Source organism: Squalius cephalus (genome assembly GCF_949319135.1).
Source record: "Squalius cephalus genome assembly, chromosome: 18".
Classification (NCBI taxonomy): Eukaryota; Metazoa; Chordata; class Actinopteri; order Cypriniformes; family Leuciscidae; genus Squalius; species Squalius cephalus.
In genome coordinates this window covers 19,780,491-19,803,476 of record NC_137139.1, presented here as the reverse complement: position 1 = coordinate 19,803,476, position 22,986 = coordinate 19,780,491, and the positions used below count along the sequence as shown (strand labels likewise).

The 22,986-nt window shown below is 35.8% G+C and overlaps 1 protein-coding gene across 3 annotated transcripts in view; it reads left to right on the top strand.

Moving 5' to 3' along the window:
- Positions 1-22,710, top strand: part of ephb2a (eph receptor B2a) — a 63,880-nt gene extending 41,170 nt beyond the window's left edge. Inside the window, exons 4-16 of one of the 3 annotated variants that reach the window (XM_079849078.1) lie at positions 6,186-6,341; positions 8,030-8,365; positions 13,248-13,372; positions 13,640-13,802; positions 15,293-15,401; positions 15,802-15,866; positions 16,615-16,737; positions 17,060-17,307; positions 19,309-19,524; positions 19,625-19,774; positions 19,944-20,137; positions 21,368-21,523; positions 21,711-22,710. In XM_079849078.1, the coding sequence (XP_079705204.1) occupies positions 6,186-6,341; positions 8,030-8,365; positions 13,248-13,372; positions 13,640-13,802; positions 15,293-15,401; positions 15,802-15,866; positions 16,615-16,737; positions 17,060-17,307; positions 19,309-19,524; positions 19,625-19,774; positions 19,944-20,137; positions 21,368-21,523; positions 21,711-21,819 (2,150 nt within the window). In that variant the 3' untranslated portion in view covers positions 21,820-22,710. The remainder of the gene's footprint in view (positions 1-6,185; positions 6,342-8,029; positions 8,366-13,247; positions 13,373-13,639; positions 13,803-15,292; positions 15,402-15,801; positions 15,867-16,614; positions 16,738-17,059; positions 17,308-19,308; positions 19,525-19,624; positions 19,775-19,943; positions 20,138-21,367; positions 21,524-21,710) is intronic. The other 2 variants (XM_079849079.1, XM_079849080.1) reach the window with 2 other exon arrangements.
- Positions 22,711-22,986: the final 276 nt, after the last annotated feature.

The window sequence follows — 22,986 nt, the reverse complement described above, 5'->3', positions numbered from 1 at the left end:
TCCTTCACCCCCATTAAACAAGTGAACTCCCCTGTGTGAATCCTGAGATGAGTTCAGCAGGTTGACACGGCACCTCTAATGGATATTAATGCCTCTCCAACCTCCTGCTTTGCCAAGGAGGGTTACAGACACATCTGTGGCCTCAAGTTGGCCAAGAAAATTGTTGGAGAGGGCTTACAAAAGACTGCAACCATATCTTCCCGCATGAAATTATGTCTGTCAATGAAAAAGACCTGTGATGTCGGTCTCTGCATTGTCTGAGGAAGAATTGACCTTTTTCTCTTCTGCGGATTTAATTTCCTCACTCTCAACCGCTGTGTTTTTTTAGCCGAGCAGCTTGTTTATGAAGCGACAAAGTATGTGCAGGTGGAGTCATATAGTGTAAGCTTGATTCATCCTACTGATTTATGGAGCCTTTACCATAAAACCTTCAAAATACATTTTACATGCAATTCAGTGGCATTTAGCTGCATCTTTAGTTGTCAAGTTTTGAAGACATTTGTTGTCAATTGAGTTACAGAATTAGCAATGTTTCTGTTTTTGAATGAATCTTTTTAAGTAAATGAATCATTCTCATTCAGTCATCATGCACTGTCTCATAAGTAACTCCCTTTTGAAGTATGTTGCTACTTTGGTGGTTTTTCCTGCCCTCAAAGACTGACTATTGCACAAGCCAGTAGCATTCGAGTCCGGACTGTAAAGGACTGGTTGGACCTACTGAACGAATACACTAAATGAGTCTGTGATTTGACTATCTAAGTGGAAACACTGAACAAACTAGAACATCTCATTAGTAAACGAAATGAACAAATTGGGATGTGTTGTTCATGAATGAGTTGCCGTTTCAAGTCTAAACAAGACTCAAACTGGGACATGCCATTTGTGAATGAGAAGCTGCTGACCAATAGTGTTTGAATGAAAGAGGGCATGTTGTTCATTCAGTACAAAAAATGAGTCAATCTTGGGTGAAAGAAATAAGGTGAGACACTACATGTGAATAGGGTAAAATTTTTAACTAGCAGATATCACCATGAAACTTTCCCAGTTGATTACATTAAGATGAGAAAAAAATGTATTACAAGTTTTCTGTAATTTAATGTTTAAATATGCAAATTAGGCAGTATCTAATTAAATATGCGCTAATTTGCATATATTTAAAAAAATGAAATCTGAGTATTGGATAAAGCCAGGTTAAAAAGTTTTTTTTCATTGTGTTCACACATTAGATGGGAAAAGAATAAAAGATATCCACTTTTGTTATCCTGTAAATCGGAATATACTGTCAATAGCCTTAAAAAAATAATTTTCGCCATGTTTTTTGGAATAAAATGTTATATAAATCAGGCTAGGAATAATATATTTACAAATCCCTCTGTAAATGTCTTCATAATATAACTAGGTACAAGACTGGAAAGTTTGGTGTATATAGGTGCTACTGAAGTGGAGATTTCGGACTTGGAGTATGAGAGAAAAGTCATTTTGAGAAAACGGGCTTTAAAGATTTATCATCAGCTAATGAGATTGCGCATTCAGCCCTTTTACTTTCACGATTGGTTGCTGATAAAAAGGAAATGACCATATTTGGATCCGACAGCATTGTACAGGAGAGAGAGAGCTTCCTACAGTGCATGTGATGACAGGGAGCAGACAGCGATCGCGGAGCAGCGTGTTGATTAAGAACGCCAACTATTGTTGAATTTATGAGAAATCTACAGACGCAGACAAAGTGTAGTAAAATAAAGACCTAAATGTGTATTTCGAACTTTTTTCACCACAAGTCTGAAAGAAGACATGTTATTGAAGACAAATATCAAAAAAAAATTTTTGCCTGCCGTCTCTCGCCTTAAAAAGAATAACTTCTGGTACACAGTTAAAATGTTGCAAGGATGATTCTGAAACCCATGATTTATTTAGGCTTTTTTTTGTAGCTTGATAAAAACATATAACCATCTTTTTAATACAAAGTAAGACACCCAGTCATTATGCAAATGACTGTGCAAATGAAATGTGTTTTTGAACAATTCTGTTGAGTGAATCATTTATTTAATGACTCAATACGACTCAAAAAGTCATCACATACAGGTTGTAACCTAGAGTGAAGGTGTGGTCACATTAGTGCAATTTTAGTGAGACATCTGCAAAAAAAAAAACACAGTAATGTTTGAACTGTCATTCACATAGAAGTCTCTTTCAAAACAAGCATTCTGTTGGAAATTGTGGCAAAATTCCATGAAAAACTTGAACCCGATGCAAAATCAGCATGTGGAAATATTTTACATGACATTCCCGATTGTGCGGACACCTATTGAAATGACTGGATTTTGCCCGCAACATTTCACAGAGCAACGGTAAATGTTGCTCCACCTTAAGGCTCACATAACAAATCAATGAAATTAATCTTTTGATTCAGTTCACTCACATGAATCTTTAATGTTATGAAGTCCACTATAGGCAAATTAAGATGAGAAACCAAATGCAGCTTTATTTCCAAAATGTGATCAAACATAAAACAAAGGCATGAGCATGAACATGAGCATGAGCATGAACATGAGCATGAGCATGAACATGAAGCTTACCAATAATGGTTACAGTGAAATAATACTTCACAAAGACACGTGGCAAACATGAGGGCTTAAATACACAAGACAATAGGCTTGTTCGACTTGAACCGGCGCTGCACAGACCGATCAGTGAATGACATCAAAGTACCGCGAGAGCGAATAGAAAGTAGACGCTCCTTATGCTTTTGAATTGCTCTCGCGGTACTTTGATGTCATAAACCGATCGGTCTGTGCAGCGCCGGTTCAAGTCGAACAAGCCTTATGACTAGGCAAGGGACACCTGTGAACAATGAACCAATGACAACATGACAACACAGAACACATGGCAGGATCACATGACTAACAGGGAATCACATGACAAAGACATGAAACATGACTGACATAAAACAAAACGTGACAGAGTCAGTTGAAAAAGTTCACTAAATCAGTCACCACCACCCTAAAACAACCAGTAATGGCATCGCCAAATATAGGCTAATTGTTTAAAAAAATAAAAATTGTTATTGCAAACACTAACCTCATCTTCCATTGGTCTGCTAAACGGATAGTCCCACCCCAAACTCACGCCATTGGTTGAGCTAGATTGGGCTGGTCTGGATTCTCAAACAAGTCTGGATTCCCAGCATAAACCGATTGTCTCGGTATTTAAGAAGACATGGTAGAAAGTATTTTAACACTGAGAAAATTACACACCTCTAAATAAGTCCGTTTGTGTTTAAGAGGCACGGAAATGTATTTCACCAAAGGATAAACTGTTATACCAAGGCTATGAAGTATTTACAGTGATTTCCCTGTTGTAAAATCTGCCTCATAATAAAAGAGCACAACAATTCACAGGAATGAAGATAAACAGATCTGTAAGATTATAAAAAATGTGCGCTGCCAAAAAAATCTTTAATCAATTTCTCCCAGAATTCCATTAGCGCCTACTTAAACACTCTAGTCATGTACAGTACACTCGGCACACACATCTAATATGTCGTAGGATATTGTTCTTCTGTCATTCTCCCTCTCGCACAGCACAATCTCTATTGTGGAGCCCTGTGGTACCACAGATTTAATTCCACTCCTGTACACTGTCACTCACACCCACTCTGCCTCATTCAACTGTAACCAACACCTCATTCACCACGTCCACCGCTCTAACTCACTGTGATGTGTGAGCGTGTAAGCCTTATATTCCTTCTGGCAGAAAGAGAATGTTCTGTCATCAATCATAGGCTGAGAGCGCCAGCCAAGAGTAATGTTTTACTGTCAAAGCCATTTGGGGTATTAGGCTAATAGAATGAGTTTCATTGTACTTCCTAGAACACACTTTGCTCTTGGTAAGTGTTGATTGCTTTGCACCTGCAGATGATATGTGACTCATATTACATCTACCCTCAATCTTTGATTTATTTCCAACCGGAGTCAGTGGGCTATTTCTGTGTGGTACAACCGCTTGTATTATTGTGAGCGTGGAGGTTATTTTGGCCGAGGGGCAGATGAGGCAGCTGTTGACTAATTTGCTGTGAGCAAATAAAGGTCTGTCTTGCTGTCTGTGGGAAAATATGCGAGTTTTGATTTTGTCAAAACACTGCATGACTTTAACATATCATTCTCTGCAGTCACATGACAGGATGGTGTAGGTTTTGTTTTTAAAGTCCCCCTGTGGTGAAAATCAAGCTTTTGATGTTGATATGTCTATGTGGTGTTTTTGATATGCTTAGACAAACCATGCGCAAATTCATAAATCAACACCATTGCTGAGTATTTTCTCCTTAAAACTGCAGCGAACCAAAGACAGTCTCAAACCCGGTTTGAAATCGCTGGTGTTTCTGACGTCACAAACTACCTCGTAACCAATCACTTCAACGTGTGATCGTCAACGAGTGGATCTCTGAGCTGGTGTGAGTGAGTGGAGGCGGGGATAATTTGCATTTTCATAGAACCACGTATTCTAAATGAGGCAAGGGTGTAGGGTTATATTCAAGCTATTTTAAGGCATGAAGAAAAAAAAAATTCAAGAAAAAAACACACTAAATATGTAATTTTGGTCAGTTTTAAGGGATACAGTGATTGACTACAGGGGGACTTTAAGTATATTCTAAATTATGAATGTGTTAACGGTCTGATTCACCCAAGAGTCCCAGTTTCATGAGCCTATGTATGTATAGGCCTATGTATGTCCCGACTATTCACTAAAAATCTAAATAGGCCTACTGTATGTCACAGATTCAGCTGCTAGGATTAATGACTTATAAAGGGATAGTTCACCCAAAAATGTAAAATCTGTCATTTACTGTTACATTTTATGCTGATGAACTTTCTATTCATCAAAGAATCTTGGATTTTTTTTTTCTTTTACAGGTATCATAGTTTCCACAAAAGTATTAAGCAGCACAGGTGTTTTCAACAGTGGTATTAATAAGCTGTTTCTTGAGCAGCAAATAATACTTTCAGCAAATCAGTTTGCATGTATGGTTGTCATAACAATAACTTCACACACTATCTGCTGCTCCTCGTCATACTCAATGCAGTCAGCTTGTCACATTAGCTAACCAGCTGGAGTTATGCCCATAAAACACATGTGTAATTACATTTTATGGTTTTTGATTTCAGTGTGGTGAATAATTTGTTTACCAAAATATTTCATTAAATAATTTAACTTGTTACTGTAACTTCACATGTAAATATTAAAATCAGAAGGAAAGTATTATAAACTGTTATTTGCATTTGATTCTGTTCAGAAATTGGGGAAACTGAATACATAATAAAAGTTGATTATAGACTGAGATATTATATATATATATATATATATATATATATATATATATATATATATATATATATATATATATATATATATATATATATATTAGACTGAGATGCCCTGGAAGATAAATGAAAGGTTTAAAATAAATACAACATGACATCAATATAATACACTACAAATATTATATGATATGATCTTTTGAAACTGCTGTTATTTTTTTATTTCAATGGTGGGATTTTAAAGTTTAAGAGTTGGTCTGTTTATGAATTGTACAATATATGCATTATCATGTAAACATCTCTTTTCAGCAGCACAGATTCTTGCTGAAGCAGTTGAAGAATAACCATTGCCTAAATATCCAGTTCAGACCTTATTAAAAGAAAGCTTTCAAAAAAACGTAATTAAATTCCTAATTTAAAAAATAATTAGTTCTGAATAGCACAAGCGCATTTGCATTTTGTTTACAGTGAAGACTAGTCAGCAGGGAAAAGCTGTGCTGTGATTTAACAAGGTCTTTGTTAGTTTGTTCCACAGATATATCCGAGTGCCATTCGGCTCTTTGTGTGCCAAACAAAAGATTATCAGTGCGAGATAAAGCTTCAAAACTGCACTGGAGGCCCATCAGACGGCATTATGAGGGCTTTCACTTCCTTCCTATTTTTCTCTTCGATTCCAAACAGAAATATAAAGATGGCTGTTTTATAAGAAAATGTGCTCGTGGGGAGACATTAATGTGAGCTCCGGATATTTATGTATGTGTGATAGATCTTCAAAGGGAACAAAAATGAACTTCAATCCCTAAATTATTTACTTGTTTATTCTGATTTGCTATTCATTATAGTAAACTTTCTCTACCTTTCTTAATGCAGCCTGTCCATCTGGGTCCTTTAAAGCCTCTCAAGGGGACCAGAAATGTCTCCAGTGTCCCATCAACAGCCGCACCACCAACGAGGGTGCCACCAATTGTATCTGCCGCAGTGGATACTACCGAACCGACTCTGACCCTCTACAGATGCCATGCACCAGTATGTCATTCTCTTATGCTATTTTATGTCATTTACAGTGATTTTGACTCTCTTTTTGGAAAATCAGACAGGCTTTGATCTACAAAGCACTCAGAAATAGGATTTTCACAGTACAGATGGTAATAAATAAGGATGCCTGATATATCAGTATACCATATTGGTTACTGGCCAATATTACAGATTTTTCAAAAATAATAAGTATTGACCAATATTACAGATTTTTTAATTTTTTTATATATCATTATCATTTAATATTTAAATGTGCTGCTCGTTTCCTTTTATTGTTTTTTTAGTTTACTTTTGCTATCATCTAACTTTCAGTTGAAGTTAATAATTTAAAAATAGTAATTTAATAACAATAATATAATGAACCAAAATAAATATTGTTGCATGCAATTGTTGCATTTAAATGGATTGATTTTGAGTTTTTAGTGTTTTATTTTATATATATTAATTTTAATAGCTGTCATTTACTGATTATCCATAAGATGAAAATAATTATTGACTTGTCTGGCAGAATTTAATTATTGGTGCATATCAAGTAATAAAGATCATTATTGTTGTTGTTGTTTATTAATATTAACAACAATAGTGTTATTTATAATAATTAGTATATATAATGTGTATATAATAATGTAATTACATATAATAATAATAACAATTATTATTATTATTATTGTTGTATTATTGTTGATATATATTAATGATATAATAGACAGTGGCAGGTTTATTAAGCTACAGTTTACATTGCATTTGCAAGACATATTGCACTGGTTCAAATACACATATGAGCATATTTAAAAGCAGTTTTATACTGTAAAAAGACAGCTATTGCAAAATAATACTTTATTTTAGTATCAACTTCATTCACACAGTACCGGTCATTTGACATCTCTACTCAGAAAGATAACTTCAGCACAGGAGACTTGCTTGAGTCTTTTGTCTTTTCATTTTTGTATGCGGTTGCCCTATTTAAACCTTCAGTTAAGTGCAGCAAATGAAAATGTGTGCGTAACTCACTGAACATTCATTCGTTGCTGCAACTCACCGAACAGCGAGATTGACCCATTGAGATTTGCATAATGCTCTGTTCTTTTGGGAAGTGTGAGCCTGTGTGTGAATAGTGGAGTAGTGCTCTACGCTGTCAGTAGTCTGAACTGCTGCACTGTGTCCAGAATAGAGGGAGGAGAACATTCTTCTCTTTAACTCTTGTTTTACATTACAATGAACCACTTCTCTTTTCATCTCTTGTCATTACCCATTATGAAATTGTTACTTTAATGTGGCTTGTTAGAAAGCGGAGATTACTTTGATCCAGTTTCTTTTTTAAAGGAGCGATGATAATAGGCTTGTGAATTAGGGAAAATCAGATCATAAAGACACAAGACGAAGCAGTTAGAATGTGCTTAAGTCAGCAACCCAGCAGACTATGAGGGGAAAAAAAACATGGGACAGGACATGTAAAGTTACTTTACATCACATAGGCCTAATGTAGGGAGACTTTAGGTAGGCTATTGTTGCGACTTGATGATCAGATCAAATTTCAAAGACAAATTCAAAGGGTTCACATACTTTTTCCTGCACATTACACCACATAATCTAAGAATTCCTAGGCTTGTGTTTAATTAAACTCATGTCCCGATAAGACACGGACCTGCTGATGAGGCAGTGTGTTTCTCTTTCCACAGCGGTTCCGTCTGCGCCCCATAGAGTGATTTCTAGCGTGAACGAGACCTCCCTGCGGCTGGAGTGGGATCCGCCGAAGGAGAGCGGAGGTCGGCAGGATGTGGTCTACAACATAATCTGCAAGAGCTGCGGTTCGGGTCGAGGGTCATGCACTCGCTGTGGTGACAACGTGCAGTTCGTGCCTCGCCAACTTGGCCTGACCGATCCACAGGTCCATATCAGTGACCTGCTGGCCCACACGCAGTACACTTTTGAGATCCAGGCTGTGAATGGAGTGTCTGACCAGAGTCCCTCCTCGCCTCAGTTCACCGCTGTCAACATCACCACAAACCAGGCTGGTAAGACAGCAGTAAACTCCGGTTACAGTTTGAGACATCGCAGATGATGTTCATAGTCTAAATGCTTTCAACTTGCTGTGGGCTGAATTTGACCTTGAATTTCAGGAGCTTTTATTTAGCTTTTTTTTCCTACTATTTTGCTTTTTTGGAAATTAGTTTATGGATAAAATACACTGAGCAGCGGCAGGCAGCAGCTTTAGCACATTTACATTTACGCATTTGGCGGACGCTTTTATCCAAAGCGACTTACATTGCATTTCAAGGTACACATTTACATTCTTATCAGTTCTTGCTTTCCCTGGGAATCGAACCCATGACCTTGGCGTTGCAAGCGCGGCACTGTTTGAGCTACAGGAAAGCAATAGTAGACAGACAGACTATGTAGCAGGAATGGGTCAGACTAGACTGAAGCTGAATAGTAAGGTTGACTGGTTCAGGGGTTTTCAAACGTTTTGATGCCATCGACCTGTAAAATAACAGTAATAATAGTAGTAGTAAAAGTAAATATTAAAGTAGCTAAATATTTAAATGTACAAAGACATATTTATATTTTATATTATTAATAACTATTATAAATGTTTAAAACAATATATTTAATAAATAATAATATAATTATTGCTATTTTATTACACTATATATTATATATATTTGTAAAATATGTTATTAAAATTAATTTAAAAATATGCATATATCAGATGTATATATATATATGTATATATATATATATATATATATATATATAATGCATACTATATATAAATGTGTACTATATATTTGTAAATATGCGCAAAATATTATCTGGAAAATATATAATATATTACATTATTATATTCCATATAATATATTTGATATATTTACTATCAAATTTTGGTAAATGTTTATTTTTCATATATACATACATATATATACTGTATATATATATATATATATATATATATATATATATATAAATTATTTTTTTTTATTTTTTTACATTTTTATATATATTTTTTTATCTTTCTGCTGACCCCTATCAAACCCCTCTTTCAGCCCCCTGAGGGTCCTCAGATACAAATTTGAAAATCCCTGAACTATTGATCCAAAATTATCTTTTGATCTACATTTGTCTAGTGTCATCTCTAGATCCCCGCTGATTTTGTAAATATGTTGTGTTGCACATCACCAGACTGTAGTCACACACTAGTATCTCTGTGAGTCTCACTATTCATGTTGCCCAGTTTTTTGTTTTTCCCTGCTGCTTTGAGTATTAGAGGACTTCATCATGAAACTGATGTGTTTGCATCTTTTTATCTTCACCTGATCAGGTTTCTCATGTTCCTTCAATTTTATCAGAGGACTGAAAGCTAGTCCACAACACTCATCATATTGCTTTGTACAGGGATTTTAATTGTCAGTCAAAAAGAGCCAGTTCAAAAGGAACATAATAGTGTTTAATAGAGCATTTTAATGAGAGCCGTGCCCCCGGCTGTGCTGCAGTGAACTCGCTGGCCCTATCACTGGAGGCTGGGGCTCCACCGGTGTGCCTGTCAGTCCACATTACTGCTTCACTGCTGCCATTAAAAGACAAAAATCCACCTCACACCACCCGCGTCCCCAAAACACAGAGAGAGGGGACAATGCCAGGACCGGCTGCTCAACCAGAGCCTAAGCGTGAGCTCAACAGCCACGGGTTTACACAGCACTCAGGAACTATAAACGTCCTCCCACGCTCAGGGATTTATTAATAATGTTTCTCAGACAAACTTACAGTACAAGCTAATGGTTTTTATAAAATGCATAAAATGTGAATCAAGTTAGGAAGGGTCCTAAAATTAAATAAAACAGTAAAAGGAAATTATTATTATTATTATTTCTATTTCTTTTTCTTTTTGTTTTGTTTTGATTTTAGATATTTAACCCTAAGGGAAGGAATTTCAAGAATATATATATATATATATATATATATATATATACACGTTTCTTGATACCTAAGAACCTCCATTTTGGAAACAGTTGGCTTGTAGGTATTCCCATTAATGTGTTCAAGTCTACATTGTTTTAAGCTGCGATCAACAAGTAAATGACTTTGTCAGTTGCCACAGTGGAAATTCTTGTGGAAAAAATAATGATTCTGAGATCCATTTCAGATGGAAATGCTCGTAATCGGTTCCTCTTATTCTCCTCCAGAATACCGCAAGGACATATGAATTTATGTTTTTCACTGAGAGAGTACTACTTGTATTTCTCATAAATTGCAGTCAAAGAGAGCAGCGGAATGATGAAGTACCACTTACTGCAGACTCTTTGGAAAACCGATCACCTCATCAAAACGAAAGAACTTATTTTCATATATTATGACTTGCTCTATTTTATTGCCACATACCTGTGGGGGATTCTCTCCAGACGCTCTGGGTTTCTTCAACTTTAGAAACTGCAATTCTTTTGAAATATTGTAGAGTTAAATAAACCATGGGTGCTTAGAATAAACAAGATTTAAAGGATAATAGCATTTTTGTTGTTGTTGTTGTCATTGTGGTCCAAGGAGTTTTATATTTATCACTGTTCTAAAGGTTAGGGTCAGTAAAGAAAATGTTTTTAAAGAAATTAATACTTTTATTCAGCAAGGATGCATTAAATTGATCAAAAGTGAGGAAAGACTTTTACATTGTTACAAATGATTGTATTTCAAGTAAATTCTGTAATTTTTAACTTTCTGTTAGTCAAAGAATCCTAAAAAAAAATTAAAGTTTACAAATAAAAATATTATGAAAAATATATGTTTTCAACATTCATGATAATAAGACATGTTTGGTAACTTTTTACAATGTCTCATTTGTTAATGTTAGTTAATAAAAATAAAAATCATTCATTGTTTGTTGTTCATGTTAGTTCAAAGTCCATTAACAACTTTTGAACTAATGAAATCTTATTGTGAAGTGTTACCAAATGTTTTTTGAGGAGCAAATAAGTGTATGTAGTCATTTTTGTATGAAAATGAGCAGCTTGAACAATCCACTAAATATGTGTATTTTTTTTTTCCACTGACGAAAGTCATGCTGGTTTCAAAATATGTGAGGGTGAGTAAATGATGACAATTTGACTGGCTTGTCTTTAATAATGACCCAAATTGCAGTCCTGTCATCAGCTTATTTACAAATTATGGGGGTGAAAAAGTTACATGCGTCTGAGGAATTGAATTTTGTGATTGTTTGAAATGGTTCGTCTTCCTATTTAGAGTGCTAGTCTAATCACGTCTTTCTTTCCTAGTGTTGTTTAGATGAACCTCTCCAAAATACACAACGGCACGCTCAACTTCTCAACAATCCCATCCTCCTCACACACCATCCCACCATTCAGCGCAGTAAATCAAGACACAGAGCCTGTTCTGCCCATCGAAACCAGCGCATGGAAAAACACTTAATCAAAGCTCAGGATCGAAGTTTACAGAGAAACTAAATAGCACAAGACATATTTTTTACACAACATTGTGAGCTTAATATTCCTGAGCTCTGATCGGCAACAGAGAACGCATAACAACCTGAGGCCTCGAACTCTCAGAGTAATCAACCATCAACTTTATGCCAACTATAAATACAACGTATAAAGCATCTTTCTTTGGGCTCAACAGCTATCATTATACAGAGATGGCACATGTGAAAGAGTATCAGTGTGATTTATTTGACCAATTTATTTTGAAAATGATTCAAATCAATGGTCTTAAACGCTGAGATATTGTCTTACCTATTATATTTTATCACGCAAGTCTGGGGAATAAGCATTTGGCATATAAACAAAATAATTTTCCTCCCTACACACCCAAGCAGGCATGCCAGGAGCAAACTTCATGTACAAGGCATCGCTTGGCTTTAAGGCACTGCGATTTGTTTGATCTTTAAACCATGAGTGCAGTTTTATCAACAGCCGTACTGTTTGCCAGCTTTCACGCTTGTCTTTTTGCTTCTTAAGGCTTGTAAATGATAATGAAGTGTTACATGGGCTTCCAGAGTCTTTCTTTCCAGTTAGTAGTCAGTCTGAAGCTGCAGTTGATATAATGGCTCCTCTATATCCAAAACGGCACGGGTGCCAGGGAACTGTGAGTGCTACGCAGAGGCCAGTTAGCATGTGAGCTCTAGCTCCAGAGCTATAGACAGTATAGCTGATCTTTGTTGGAAATGGTGTTGTGCTTAGGGAGAAATGCTGTTGCAGCGCATTCCAGATGTCAAAAATAGTGAACTCCAGGGGTTCTGTTGAGAAGATATACACAACCATTCAAAGATGTATGGTTGAATTGATCTTTTAATTTTTTTTGTTTTAAAGGAGTCTCACCAAGGCTGTGTTTATTTGATTAAAAAATACAGTAAAAACTTTTCTAAAACTTTTCTATTTTAATGTACAGAATTTTAAAATGTAATTTATTCAGAATTTTCAGCATCATTACAGTCTTCAGTGTCACATGATCCTTCAGAAATCATTCTAATATGCTGATTTGCTGCTCAAGGATCATTTCTTATTATCAATGTTGAAAACAGATGCTGCAGATGTAATATTTAAAATATTTAAGTATTTATTTAAAAAAAAAAAATGTTGCTGTCCCCAAACATTGTATAAAACTTATCGAACATAATCGGTCATGAAAATTAATCATGAAAATCAATAAGCAATTTTCTTAATGATCTTTTATAAATCATAGAGTGTATCAATTTTAATGTCATTATAAAGTTAGAGAGTGTCCTTGGTTTGGCTGCGATCTTGTGTGGTGATCGAAACACTATCAGGATTGAGAACCACTCTTTATTATGAGCTCATTTTTCATGAAAAGATTTTCAGATTAACTCCTACACTTTATGTATCCAACTATATATATTTCTCATTTGTTTCCTTTGTTTCATCATCCTCTCTACAGCTCCATCTGCTGTGTCAATCATGCATCAGGTCAGCCGAGCTGTGGACAGTATCACATTGTCCTGGTCCCAGCCAGACCAGCCCAATGGGGTCATTCTGGACTATGAGCTGCAATATTACGAGAAGGTAATAAGTACTGAACATGATCCTCTTCTCTCAAAAAATAAAACATTCAGTGAACTTAAACTGAGGTGAACTTTAAAGCAATAAACAATTACTTGGGGATGTATTTGTTCTGTTCTTGTACAAGCTTAAATTAATTTAGTTAATTTATATTGTTAGATCTATTGACTTTCTGCAAAAATATGCACCATTTTATAATTCTAAATGTTAATGTAGGTTTCTGTATGGCTTTTATTTTATGATGATCTCTGATCTTTGGTCTAAATCTAGTATATGGCTGAGTCGAACTCCTCTCTGCTGCGGAGTCAGACTAATACAGCAGTTATCCGTGGCCTGAAGCAGGGGACCATCTACGTGTTCCAGGTACGGGCCCGAACAGTGGCGGGCTTTGGACGTTTCAGTGGGAAGATGTTCTTCCAAACAATGACTGAAGGTATTGGACTTTAACAGGCTTTTGAAACTAAACATTTTGCTGTTTTACTTTCCTAAATAGTAGTCTAATTATTTATGTTCAAGTCAATGAAATTGTCAATAGTTAATAAGGCGCCACAGTCTGGCAAATACTGCTTTCCTGTCTCTGAAATGACATTAACCGTAGTCAGTTGGAGGACAATTTTTGATCCATGTCCCAATGGCAAAGCCAGAATCATGAGCCAGTGGTCAAGCCGTCGCAGCATGCTGTTTATTTCCAATACTAATCTGACGAAAATGGAAACATTTGACAGCAGGGAGCACTTTTCTACTTGGGAACACGTTTATTTGTTTCGTGGGCATTAGAAGATTCTGTGGCATGTCCAGAGCTGGCGCCAGGACGATCGTTGAAGATGATTTAATAGCTTAAAGGTGCAGTAAGCTATTTTTCAAAAATGCTGTTGTAAAGTTGTCGGACCTTGTTTCCAATCAGTATTAATGGGAGTATGAGGAGAGAGAGTGAGCAAGAGGGAGATTTGAAGAAAAGACTGGTGAAAGAGAGATGAGAGACCATACAAAAGAGAAAATCTCAGTGGAATATCACTGGAAAATGAAGGGTTATGATGCGGGCTGTAAAGTGTTCGTGAATTTTGGAGGCGGAGCAATGAAGAGAGGGGCTGGGTTTGTTTGGGTTGATTTCAAATATCAACAGTGTTCAACAACAATTCTGGGAGATTGCATGCTGCACCTTTAAGAATGTTTGTCAGCCAATCAGAATCAAGAGTTCAACAACACTGATATAAAACGTGGCAGCAAAAATATACACTACCAATGCAAGGTTGGGCTCAGTAAGAGTTTTTTTTTTTTTTTTTTTTTTTTAAGTCAGCAAGGATGCATTAAACTGATCAAATTTTGCATGACATTTACATTGTTACAAAAAAAAACCATTTCAAATAATCAAAGAATCCAGGAAAAAATGTATCACATTTTCCTCAACTATATTAAGCAGCACATCTGTTTTCAACATTAATAATAAGAAAAGTTTCATGAGCAGCAAATCAGCATATTAATATGTTTTCTGTAGGACCATGTGACACTGAAGACTGGAGTAATGATGCTGAAAATGACATTTTAAAATAGAAAAGTTTCTATTTTGTTATATTATTTCAAAATATCAGTTTTTGCAGAATTTTTGATCAAATAAATGCAGCCTTGGTGAGCATAAGAGACTTGGTTTAATTTTTTTTTTTTTTTTTCATCTTACAGAGCCCAACTATTTTGTATGTGTATATTGATTCTTTGCCAACATTTAGATTAATACCCCTACATTTCAAATGTTAATGTTCATATTTAAAATGTGGGAAAACCACATTTGTACTTGGTTAAAGAATGAGAAATTATAATGTTTCCTGCAGGTCTGTTTTAGTTAAAAAAATAAATGTTATAGGCTTTTGTGATTGAAAACTCTGCCTAACTGATCTGATTTTGTGTCTGCCGTGTGTACATCTGAAGACGAGTATAACTCCAGCCTGCGGGAGAAACTGCCCCTCATTATCGGCTCTGCTGCTGCGGGTGTTGTTTTTCTCATCGCTGTGGTTGTGCTCATTATCGTCTGTAATCGGTGAGTCTGTTGGTAATCATGATCTGGATATAATACAAGTAGAATGCTCTTTTATGAAGTTATTTCACTTAAGGTCTTATTTAGTAAGATTATGCCTGAAAAGTTTTTGGATTTTTTATTTTTTATGTTAATTTAAAAAAATATATATAATATGACTTTTTGTGTTTGCTTGGTTTTATTGTATTTATATGATATTTGTATTTTTGTAATTGAATTTTTGCCGTGAAAATAGCCTTAGATGCTGACATGGCGTTAATAAAACTATCTATATATCATGATCTGGAATCAATTAAAACTGAACAGATGTTTTATTTCCTCTTTCTCTTATAAACTGAGAAAGAGCTTCAAAGTGCTTGAAAGTTTTTCTTCTGACTTCCTCTTCCTGTTTGGGTCTCATCAGGAGAGGCAGTGACAGGACAGAGTCTGAATTCACTGACAAGATTCAGCATTACACCAGCGGCCACAGTGAGTAAACCATTCAGACATATATAGAATATTTCATTTGTGCTCATAATATTTACTTGATTTTTTTTTTTTTAAACAAGACTCAGATCATTAAATGAAAACAGCAGACTGCCTGCACAGCACACATAAACATTGAAACCACAGCACAACTTTACTTACAATTTGAAGATCTTTACCACAGAGTGCCACTTTATGAACTGCAGTGTATTGGAATGGGTCCATATGGTGATGGTAAAATGTGCACTTAAGCTAGTTGACTCAGCATATACATGCAGAAACCATAATTCATTTGTGCTTTATGTCCTCTCCTAGAAGTGCTTGCATGCTCCCACTTTATTGTTTAGCTTGTTCGCCATGTGAGCCAGTGTCATGTTGTATTGATGTTTATTATAATATTATCACATTTAATTTAATTATTTAAATAATTTAACAATACATCAATGATTCTTGAGATATGGAACAAAACAGGCTACAGCAGTGGAAAAAAAGTAATATAATATAATATAATATAATAATAATATAATATATAAATATAGTGTTGTAATTACGCTAAAATAAGAAGATGATGTTTACATTTCTGTTGACATTTTGGTGATCTTATTTTAAAGTAGAAATGTTGCTATTTAGCCATATTATATTTGTCCCACCCCATCTATCAAAAATCATTGAAATATAATTATTACAATATAGGCCATATATTTCTGTTGCATCTGCATCTGCTGCTGCAGCTCCTGTTTCTCTTTCTAAGTGTCTCCAGGAATGAAGATCTACATTGATCCTTTCACATATGAGGATCCCAATGAGGCAGTGCGCGAGTTTGCCAAAGAAATAGACGTGACCTGCGTGAAAATCGAGCAAGTCATTGGTGCAGGTGAATGTCACTGTTCACATCAATTAGGAATATTTTAATATGCCTGAATTGCATAGAGTGCTGATTTGCAGTCTAACCAACATCTTTGCATCTCATCTAGTTAGTCGAATGCATATAAGCAAATCAACCATTAATTAGAAAGCAGCTACAATCTGGCAAAAAGCCTGGAGCTCTTGATGTGTTCGCACCTTTAATTATTGTTAAAGGAGCAACAAAGTTTTAGTAAACCAGGCTGCTAATTTAATTATATTCATCTAATTGAATTTTATGTTAAATTTCCTGAGGTGTAATCAACTGGTCTATATATGGGTTAACTGTCTAGGTGAGTTTGGAGAGGTGTGTAGCGGTAATCTCAGGCTTCCTGGGAAGAGGGAGATTTTGGTGGCCATCAAGACTCTGAAATCAGGCTACACTGAGAAGCAGCGGCGGGACTTCCTGAGCGAAGCCAGCATCATGGGGCAGTTTGACCATCCCAACATCATCCACCTGGAGGGAGTGGTGACCAAGAGCACTCCAGTAATGATCATCACTGAATTCATGGAGAACGGATCACTGGACTCCTTCCTTCGGGTAAGACTTCACGACACTGTTTTCAACCAAAAAAAGTAAAACTTTTTATGCGTTTTGGCCGTTCATTTACATGACAGCGGCGTTTTGGATGCCTGAAAACACAAACTTGTGCAAGTTTTTGAAAACGGTCTCCGTGTAAACAGCAAAAAAATGCAAATCTCTGAAGATGATGACGTCATGCACATGCGTATCACATGTTCAGTCTATAGTGTTTCATCACCATCTAACGGCCTGGCAGCAGAATACAGCATTTTTTGTCGGAAAACGCAAAGGAAAAACTTCTCCGTTGTCGTGTAAACGTACCCTAAAAGTGCACTTAAATTTTGTATGTAAAATTTTGACACCTAGTGGTGTGGATGCAGTATCACGAAAAAAAAAAAACCGTTTTTTGCCAATTTGCTCTGATTGGCCAGACAGACCAGTCTGCTGTGATTGGTCTACCACTTAAAGTGCTTGTCGGAAGCTAAATGGCCATATTACGCCCTATAGCGATTGTACACACTGTAAAGACAGTAACAATGTTGTCGATTTTACCGTATCAATCCGAGCACGAGTCCGATGATGAAACATTGGAAGAACTAGTTATTCAACCCGAACCTCCATCGCAAGCACAACTTGAGCAGGACGTTTCTCAGTGATACGCTTGAAGAACACCCAGTAGAAAATATATACATACTGATAAAGTGGGTACTGTCCCATCTTTAATGGACATGGAGCATTTTGTAAACCTCATTTACACTTCATGGAGATTTGAGAAGCATTCGTCAAAAGGTTGTACTTCTGTTGTATCGCTGTGGTAAGTTTAACCAGACTCTTCACATCCTCATCCTTAGAAGCGTTTACTAAGAGAATTTACTTTTGCAGAGTAGAAAACAGCGTCTTCTCGAAATACACAACAAGAACCAGCTTCAGTGTTTGAGGGTGGGTTAAGTTGTTCGCGGGTGGACAATGTAGAACATACAGTAGGTGGGCATTAGGCCAAATGTGTTAACCAGTGATGTGAAGCCGTCACGGAAGTGGGATTCAAATTCCTGATGACTCGTTTAGGCTGTTCAGTGTCGATTCTTTCTTTTGAGAAACAATAACTTTATTTATCGCATGCTCTTTCGTCTTCAGAACTTTGCAGATAGCTGCATTACACATTGCTTGAAAGGGAATATTCGAAAAAGCATAATAGGGGCACTTTGAATATACTCTGAAAATCTACAGAGAGGTTTGGAAATTTGAGTCTGGAATTTTGAAATGGAAAATGTGTAGGAACCCTGTAATATGCTGATTTGGTGCTCAAGTGCAATTTGTAATAAAAATCTTTTGTAACATTATAAATGGCTTCACTGTCACTTTTGATCAATTTGATGTTTTTCAGCTAAACGTATTATTAAAAAGTGAAAAACCTTACTGACCCCAAACTTTTCAACAGTGTTGTATTTGTTTTCTTCTTTTTTTTTTTTTTTTTCTATGAAAAAAAACACACAAAAAAACGTGAGTGCACCTTTTGGGCAGCATGTGCCATGTAATTCAAAAAATATAAAAATTACCTGCAATAATCACACAACTTTTTTTCCCCCCTTATCTTAATTATTTACAAGCCATATTTGTTTTTTAATTCTGTACATTTAGATTTATGGAATCAAATTTTTTTTTTTTACTAATATTTTTGGCCACATTTTCCAAAAATCTATTCAGTTCAGCTCTTTTGATCTCACAGTGTGTGACGCCGTTTGTCCTTTTGCTGATTTTAGCTGACCCAGGATCCCATTGGGCAGGACCCAGATGTGTCTGCATAGAGGCACAGCTGGACTAAGTTCTAGATGTTTTTCCACAAGATTGTGACACAAGCTCACAGAACAAAGATGTTTTGCTAGAAAGACTGATTTTATAATGCTAGAAATGCCTTCCTTTCTTAATGTACAGAAGAAGTATGTGTATCCTTATATACTTCCTTTTAATAGTATTGTAATATATTTGATCTACTTTTGTATTCTCTGTATGTCCTCTTAGCAAAATGATGGCCAGTTCACTGTCATTCAGTTGGTCGGCATGTTGCGTGGCATTGCAGCTGGCATGAAATACCTCTGTGACATGAACTACGTACATCGCGATCTGGCTGCCCGCAACATACTGGTTAACAGCAATCTAGTCTGCAAAGTATCTGACTTTGGGCTTTCTCGCTTTCTGGAAGATGACACGTCAGATCCTACATACACAAGTGCCCTGGTGAGTGTGTGTTCAGTGGGTCATATGGCCTGATATGACTTAATATTTCATGCTAATGCATTATGTGTTCAGTACCTAACTAAATTCAATGTCCACACAGGGAGGGAAAATTCCAATACGATGGACTGCTCCCGAGGCCATTCAATACAGGAAGTTCACATCCTCAAGTGATGTGTGGAGCTATGGGATCGTAATGTGGGAGGTCATGTCCTATGGAGAGCGACCGTACTGGGACATGAGCAATCAAGATGTATGGAATCAATTCTTATATGATTACATGGTCATATTGATGATTGTTCATCAAGCTACTATACATTCATAAAGAGCTGGATAAGGATGTCACCTAGTGGACAAAGAATGTCATGAAAGAGGTTTCTGATGTGTTCTTTAATCAGACATTTCTGCTCCCATCCCCTCAGGTAATAAATGCAATCGAGCAGGATTATAGGTTACCTCCTCCGATGGACTGTCCAAATGCACTGCACCAACTAATGTTGGACTGCTGGCAAAAGGAAAGAAACAACCGTCCGAAATTCAGTCAGATCGTAAACACTCTGGATAAGATGATTCGTAATCCTGGCAGCCTGAAGGCTACCACTCCTCTCTCTTCAGGGTAAGAGATTTTATTTTGGGTCAACCCAGGCTTGAAGGGGTCAGCAATCACTGAGCATTGAATTCAATTCATTAGTCTGTGTAAAAAAAAGAAAACAATGATTACAGTTCAGTATTCTTAGCACTGGCATTAGTCTGAACTTTATAATTAGAATTCAGAAAAATCGCCATCTAGTTTTAAATTCCTGGATTTTGAAGTGAATTTAGCCTAATTTGCATCTTAAAGAGATGCTTTTTTTATATTTTATATATAAGTTTATAAACTAATATTTATATAAGTTTATTTTCTATTTATTAAATAAATTTTAAGTTAAGTTTAGACTAGGGCTGTCAATAGATTCAAATGTTTAATTTGTAATCAAAAGGGTATCATGTTTAACGTGTTTATTTTGTCATCATTTGCTATATCCAGCAAAGTATTGAAGGATGATTGAAGGATTGAAGGATGATTCTCACAAAACTGTATTTTCTGCAAGCTTTTTTTAAGGTAAATGTAGGTGTCTTTAAAAAAAAAAAAGACACTTGGAGACTCCAAAAGGACACCTAATAACCCAATGATATAAGGGGTCCATATGATTAACAAATGTATTAAAAAAACATTACAGAGCAAGACTTTTCAGAATTCAGTGTATAGTATGTGTACAGTTCAACAGCAAAGAGCTTGTTTAGAGCTTTTTATAGCTTGTGTACGTTTTAGACATGTCAAGTTGCGATACTGAAAAACTGACTGCATATATTTACTACAATACACAAGTTCATAAAAAATATTAAGCAGCACAACTGTTTTTAACATAATAATAAATGTTTCTTGAGCACCGGATAAGCATATTAGAATGATTTCTGAAGGAAAGTAATGATGCTGAAAATTCAGCTTTGCCATCACAGGAACAAATTACATTTTAAAATATATTAAGATAGAAAACAGTTTTTTATTAAACTAATATTTCACAATAATTCTGTTTTTAACTGTATTTTTTAATCAAATAAATACAGCCTAGGTGAACAGAGGAGATTTCTTTCAAAACATTACAAAATCTGACAGACTCCAAATTTTTGAACGGTAGTAAATGTTATTATGAATTCTGAATTGTAGTGTGTCATTTTTAATTCCTTCAACTAGGTCAAATGGTCTGAGATATTTCATTTCTAATTTAACAGAATACACTTTTTTTTAAATACACGTTATACATGTTCCTATCCTAGTGATGTTGAATCTGTTTGTGTTTTACAGCGTACATCTACCTCTGCTGGACCGCAGCACACCAGACTTCTCCAGCTTCAGCACAGTAGATGAATGGCTGGACGCCATTAAAATGGGCCAGTACAAAGAGAACTTTGCAAATGAAGACCTCACTACCTTTGAAGCGGTGTCTCAAATGACTATGGAGTATGTTTTACTATCTTCCATAAAGCTTACTGGATTCATATCGACCATTTTCTTTACTAAGTTACAGGACCAGATGTTGTAGCCACCGGAAACCTACAGTATTACTGAAAATTTAATTGATAGCCTTATCTGCTTATGATGATATTATGCAGTTTATGTCTCTTACGCCCTCTCTCTGTCTTCGCAGAGATATTCTGAAGGTCGGAGTCATACTAGCCGGCCACCAGAAGAAGATTCTCAACAGTGTGCAGATGATGCGCGCCCAAATGAACCAGATACAGTCGGTGGAGGTTTGATTCTTAGGAGTGGAGGACGGGACCAGCCTGTGCACACCAAACCCCTGTGGACCTCCTCGCAGAAAGACGCCCCACTTCAGCAAGCCCTGTGTCCAGAGCCCAGCAGTAGTCACTTTCTCTGGGGATGATCAAGAACAAATCACCACAAGACCTCTATGGTCTCAATACAGCACCAGCACACTGAAGGCAAGCTGAAGTCTTTCCAATGGCCAAAACTATCCATAAATGTCATTCTGGCTGCATTTACGTGCAAGTTTATGTTCCTGTGTTATCTGTGACTTTGCAGTATTTCAAATAAGCCACATAAAAGCCTCATGTCTTTTCAAATGTTAGTATATCTGTTATTTCATAGGCGTTTAAAGCCAGCATGAAATGCAAGTTGCGTTAGTCTTTTCTTCCCTGTCGTGACGTATATCCAAAAAACAAAAAAAAACAATAGCCTACTTGTGTATGTAAAGTTCTGGCATAGTCACCTTAACCTAAGCAGCTCGACTTTTATATATTTTATAAAGTGCACCCATTATAGTATTAAAATTCAAATAGAAGAATAGACAGTTCTTTATAAGAATCTCATGCAGTCATCTTTATCATGATACTGTCATATTGGGTATATCTTTAATCAGAATGTTTCCATATGCAGAATAAAAGGGAAGAAAAGGTTGTTTATGCATGTAAATGTAGCCACTATCACATCTTATTTTATGAAGTTTATTTTGGCTGTTAGTTCTGTGGGTAAATCTGCAATCTAATTAGATGAGATCAAATTAGATTTTGATCATATATACAGTATATTACCCTTTACTCTTTGATATGGTTTGGTTCTCATCCATATTCACCAGCTATGATATGTTGTCTGGTTGTCAATCTAAAATAGACTTATGGACTAATAGCAAGAAAAAAGGAGAAACAATTATACATGTGTGATACTCATGTATGATGAGGAATTATCCATGAGATGGATCTTGAGCTGGCAGCACTTGCCGATATGAGGACTATTATAGAAATTCAACTATGTGAATAGTAGACAAAGCAACCAATACTGGTTCAGTGTGATATTGTTTTTTTTTAAAAGTCATGTGATGAATATTTTTTTATTTTCTTCATGAGTTTTATTTATTTGTTTTATACTTTATAACACCATTACTTTCCACTTAAGCATATAATCAT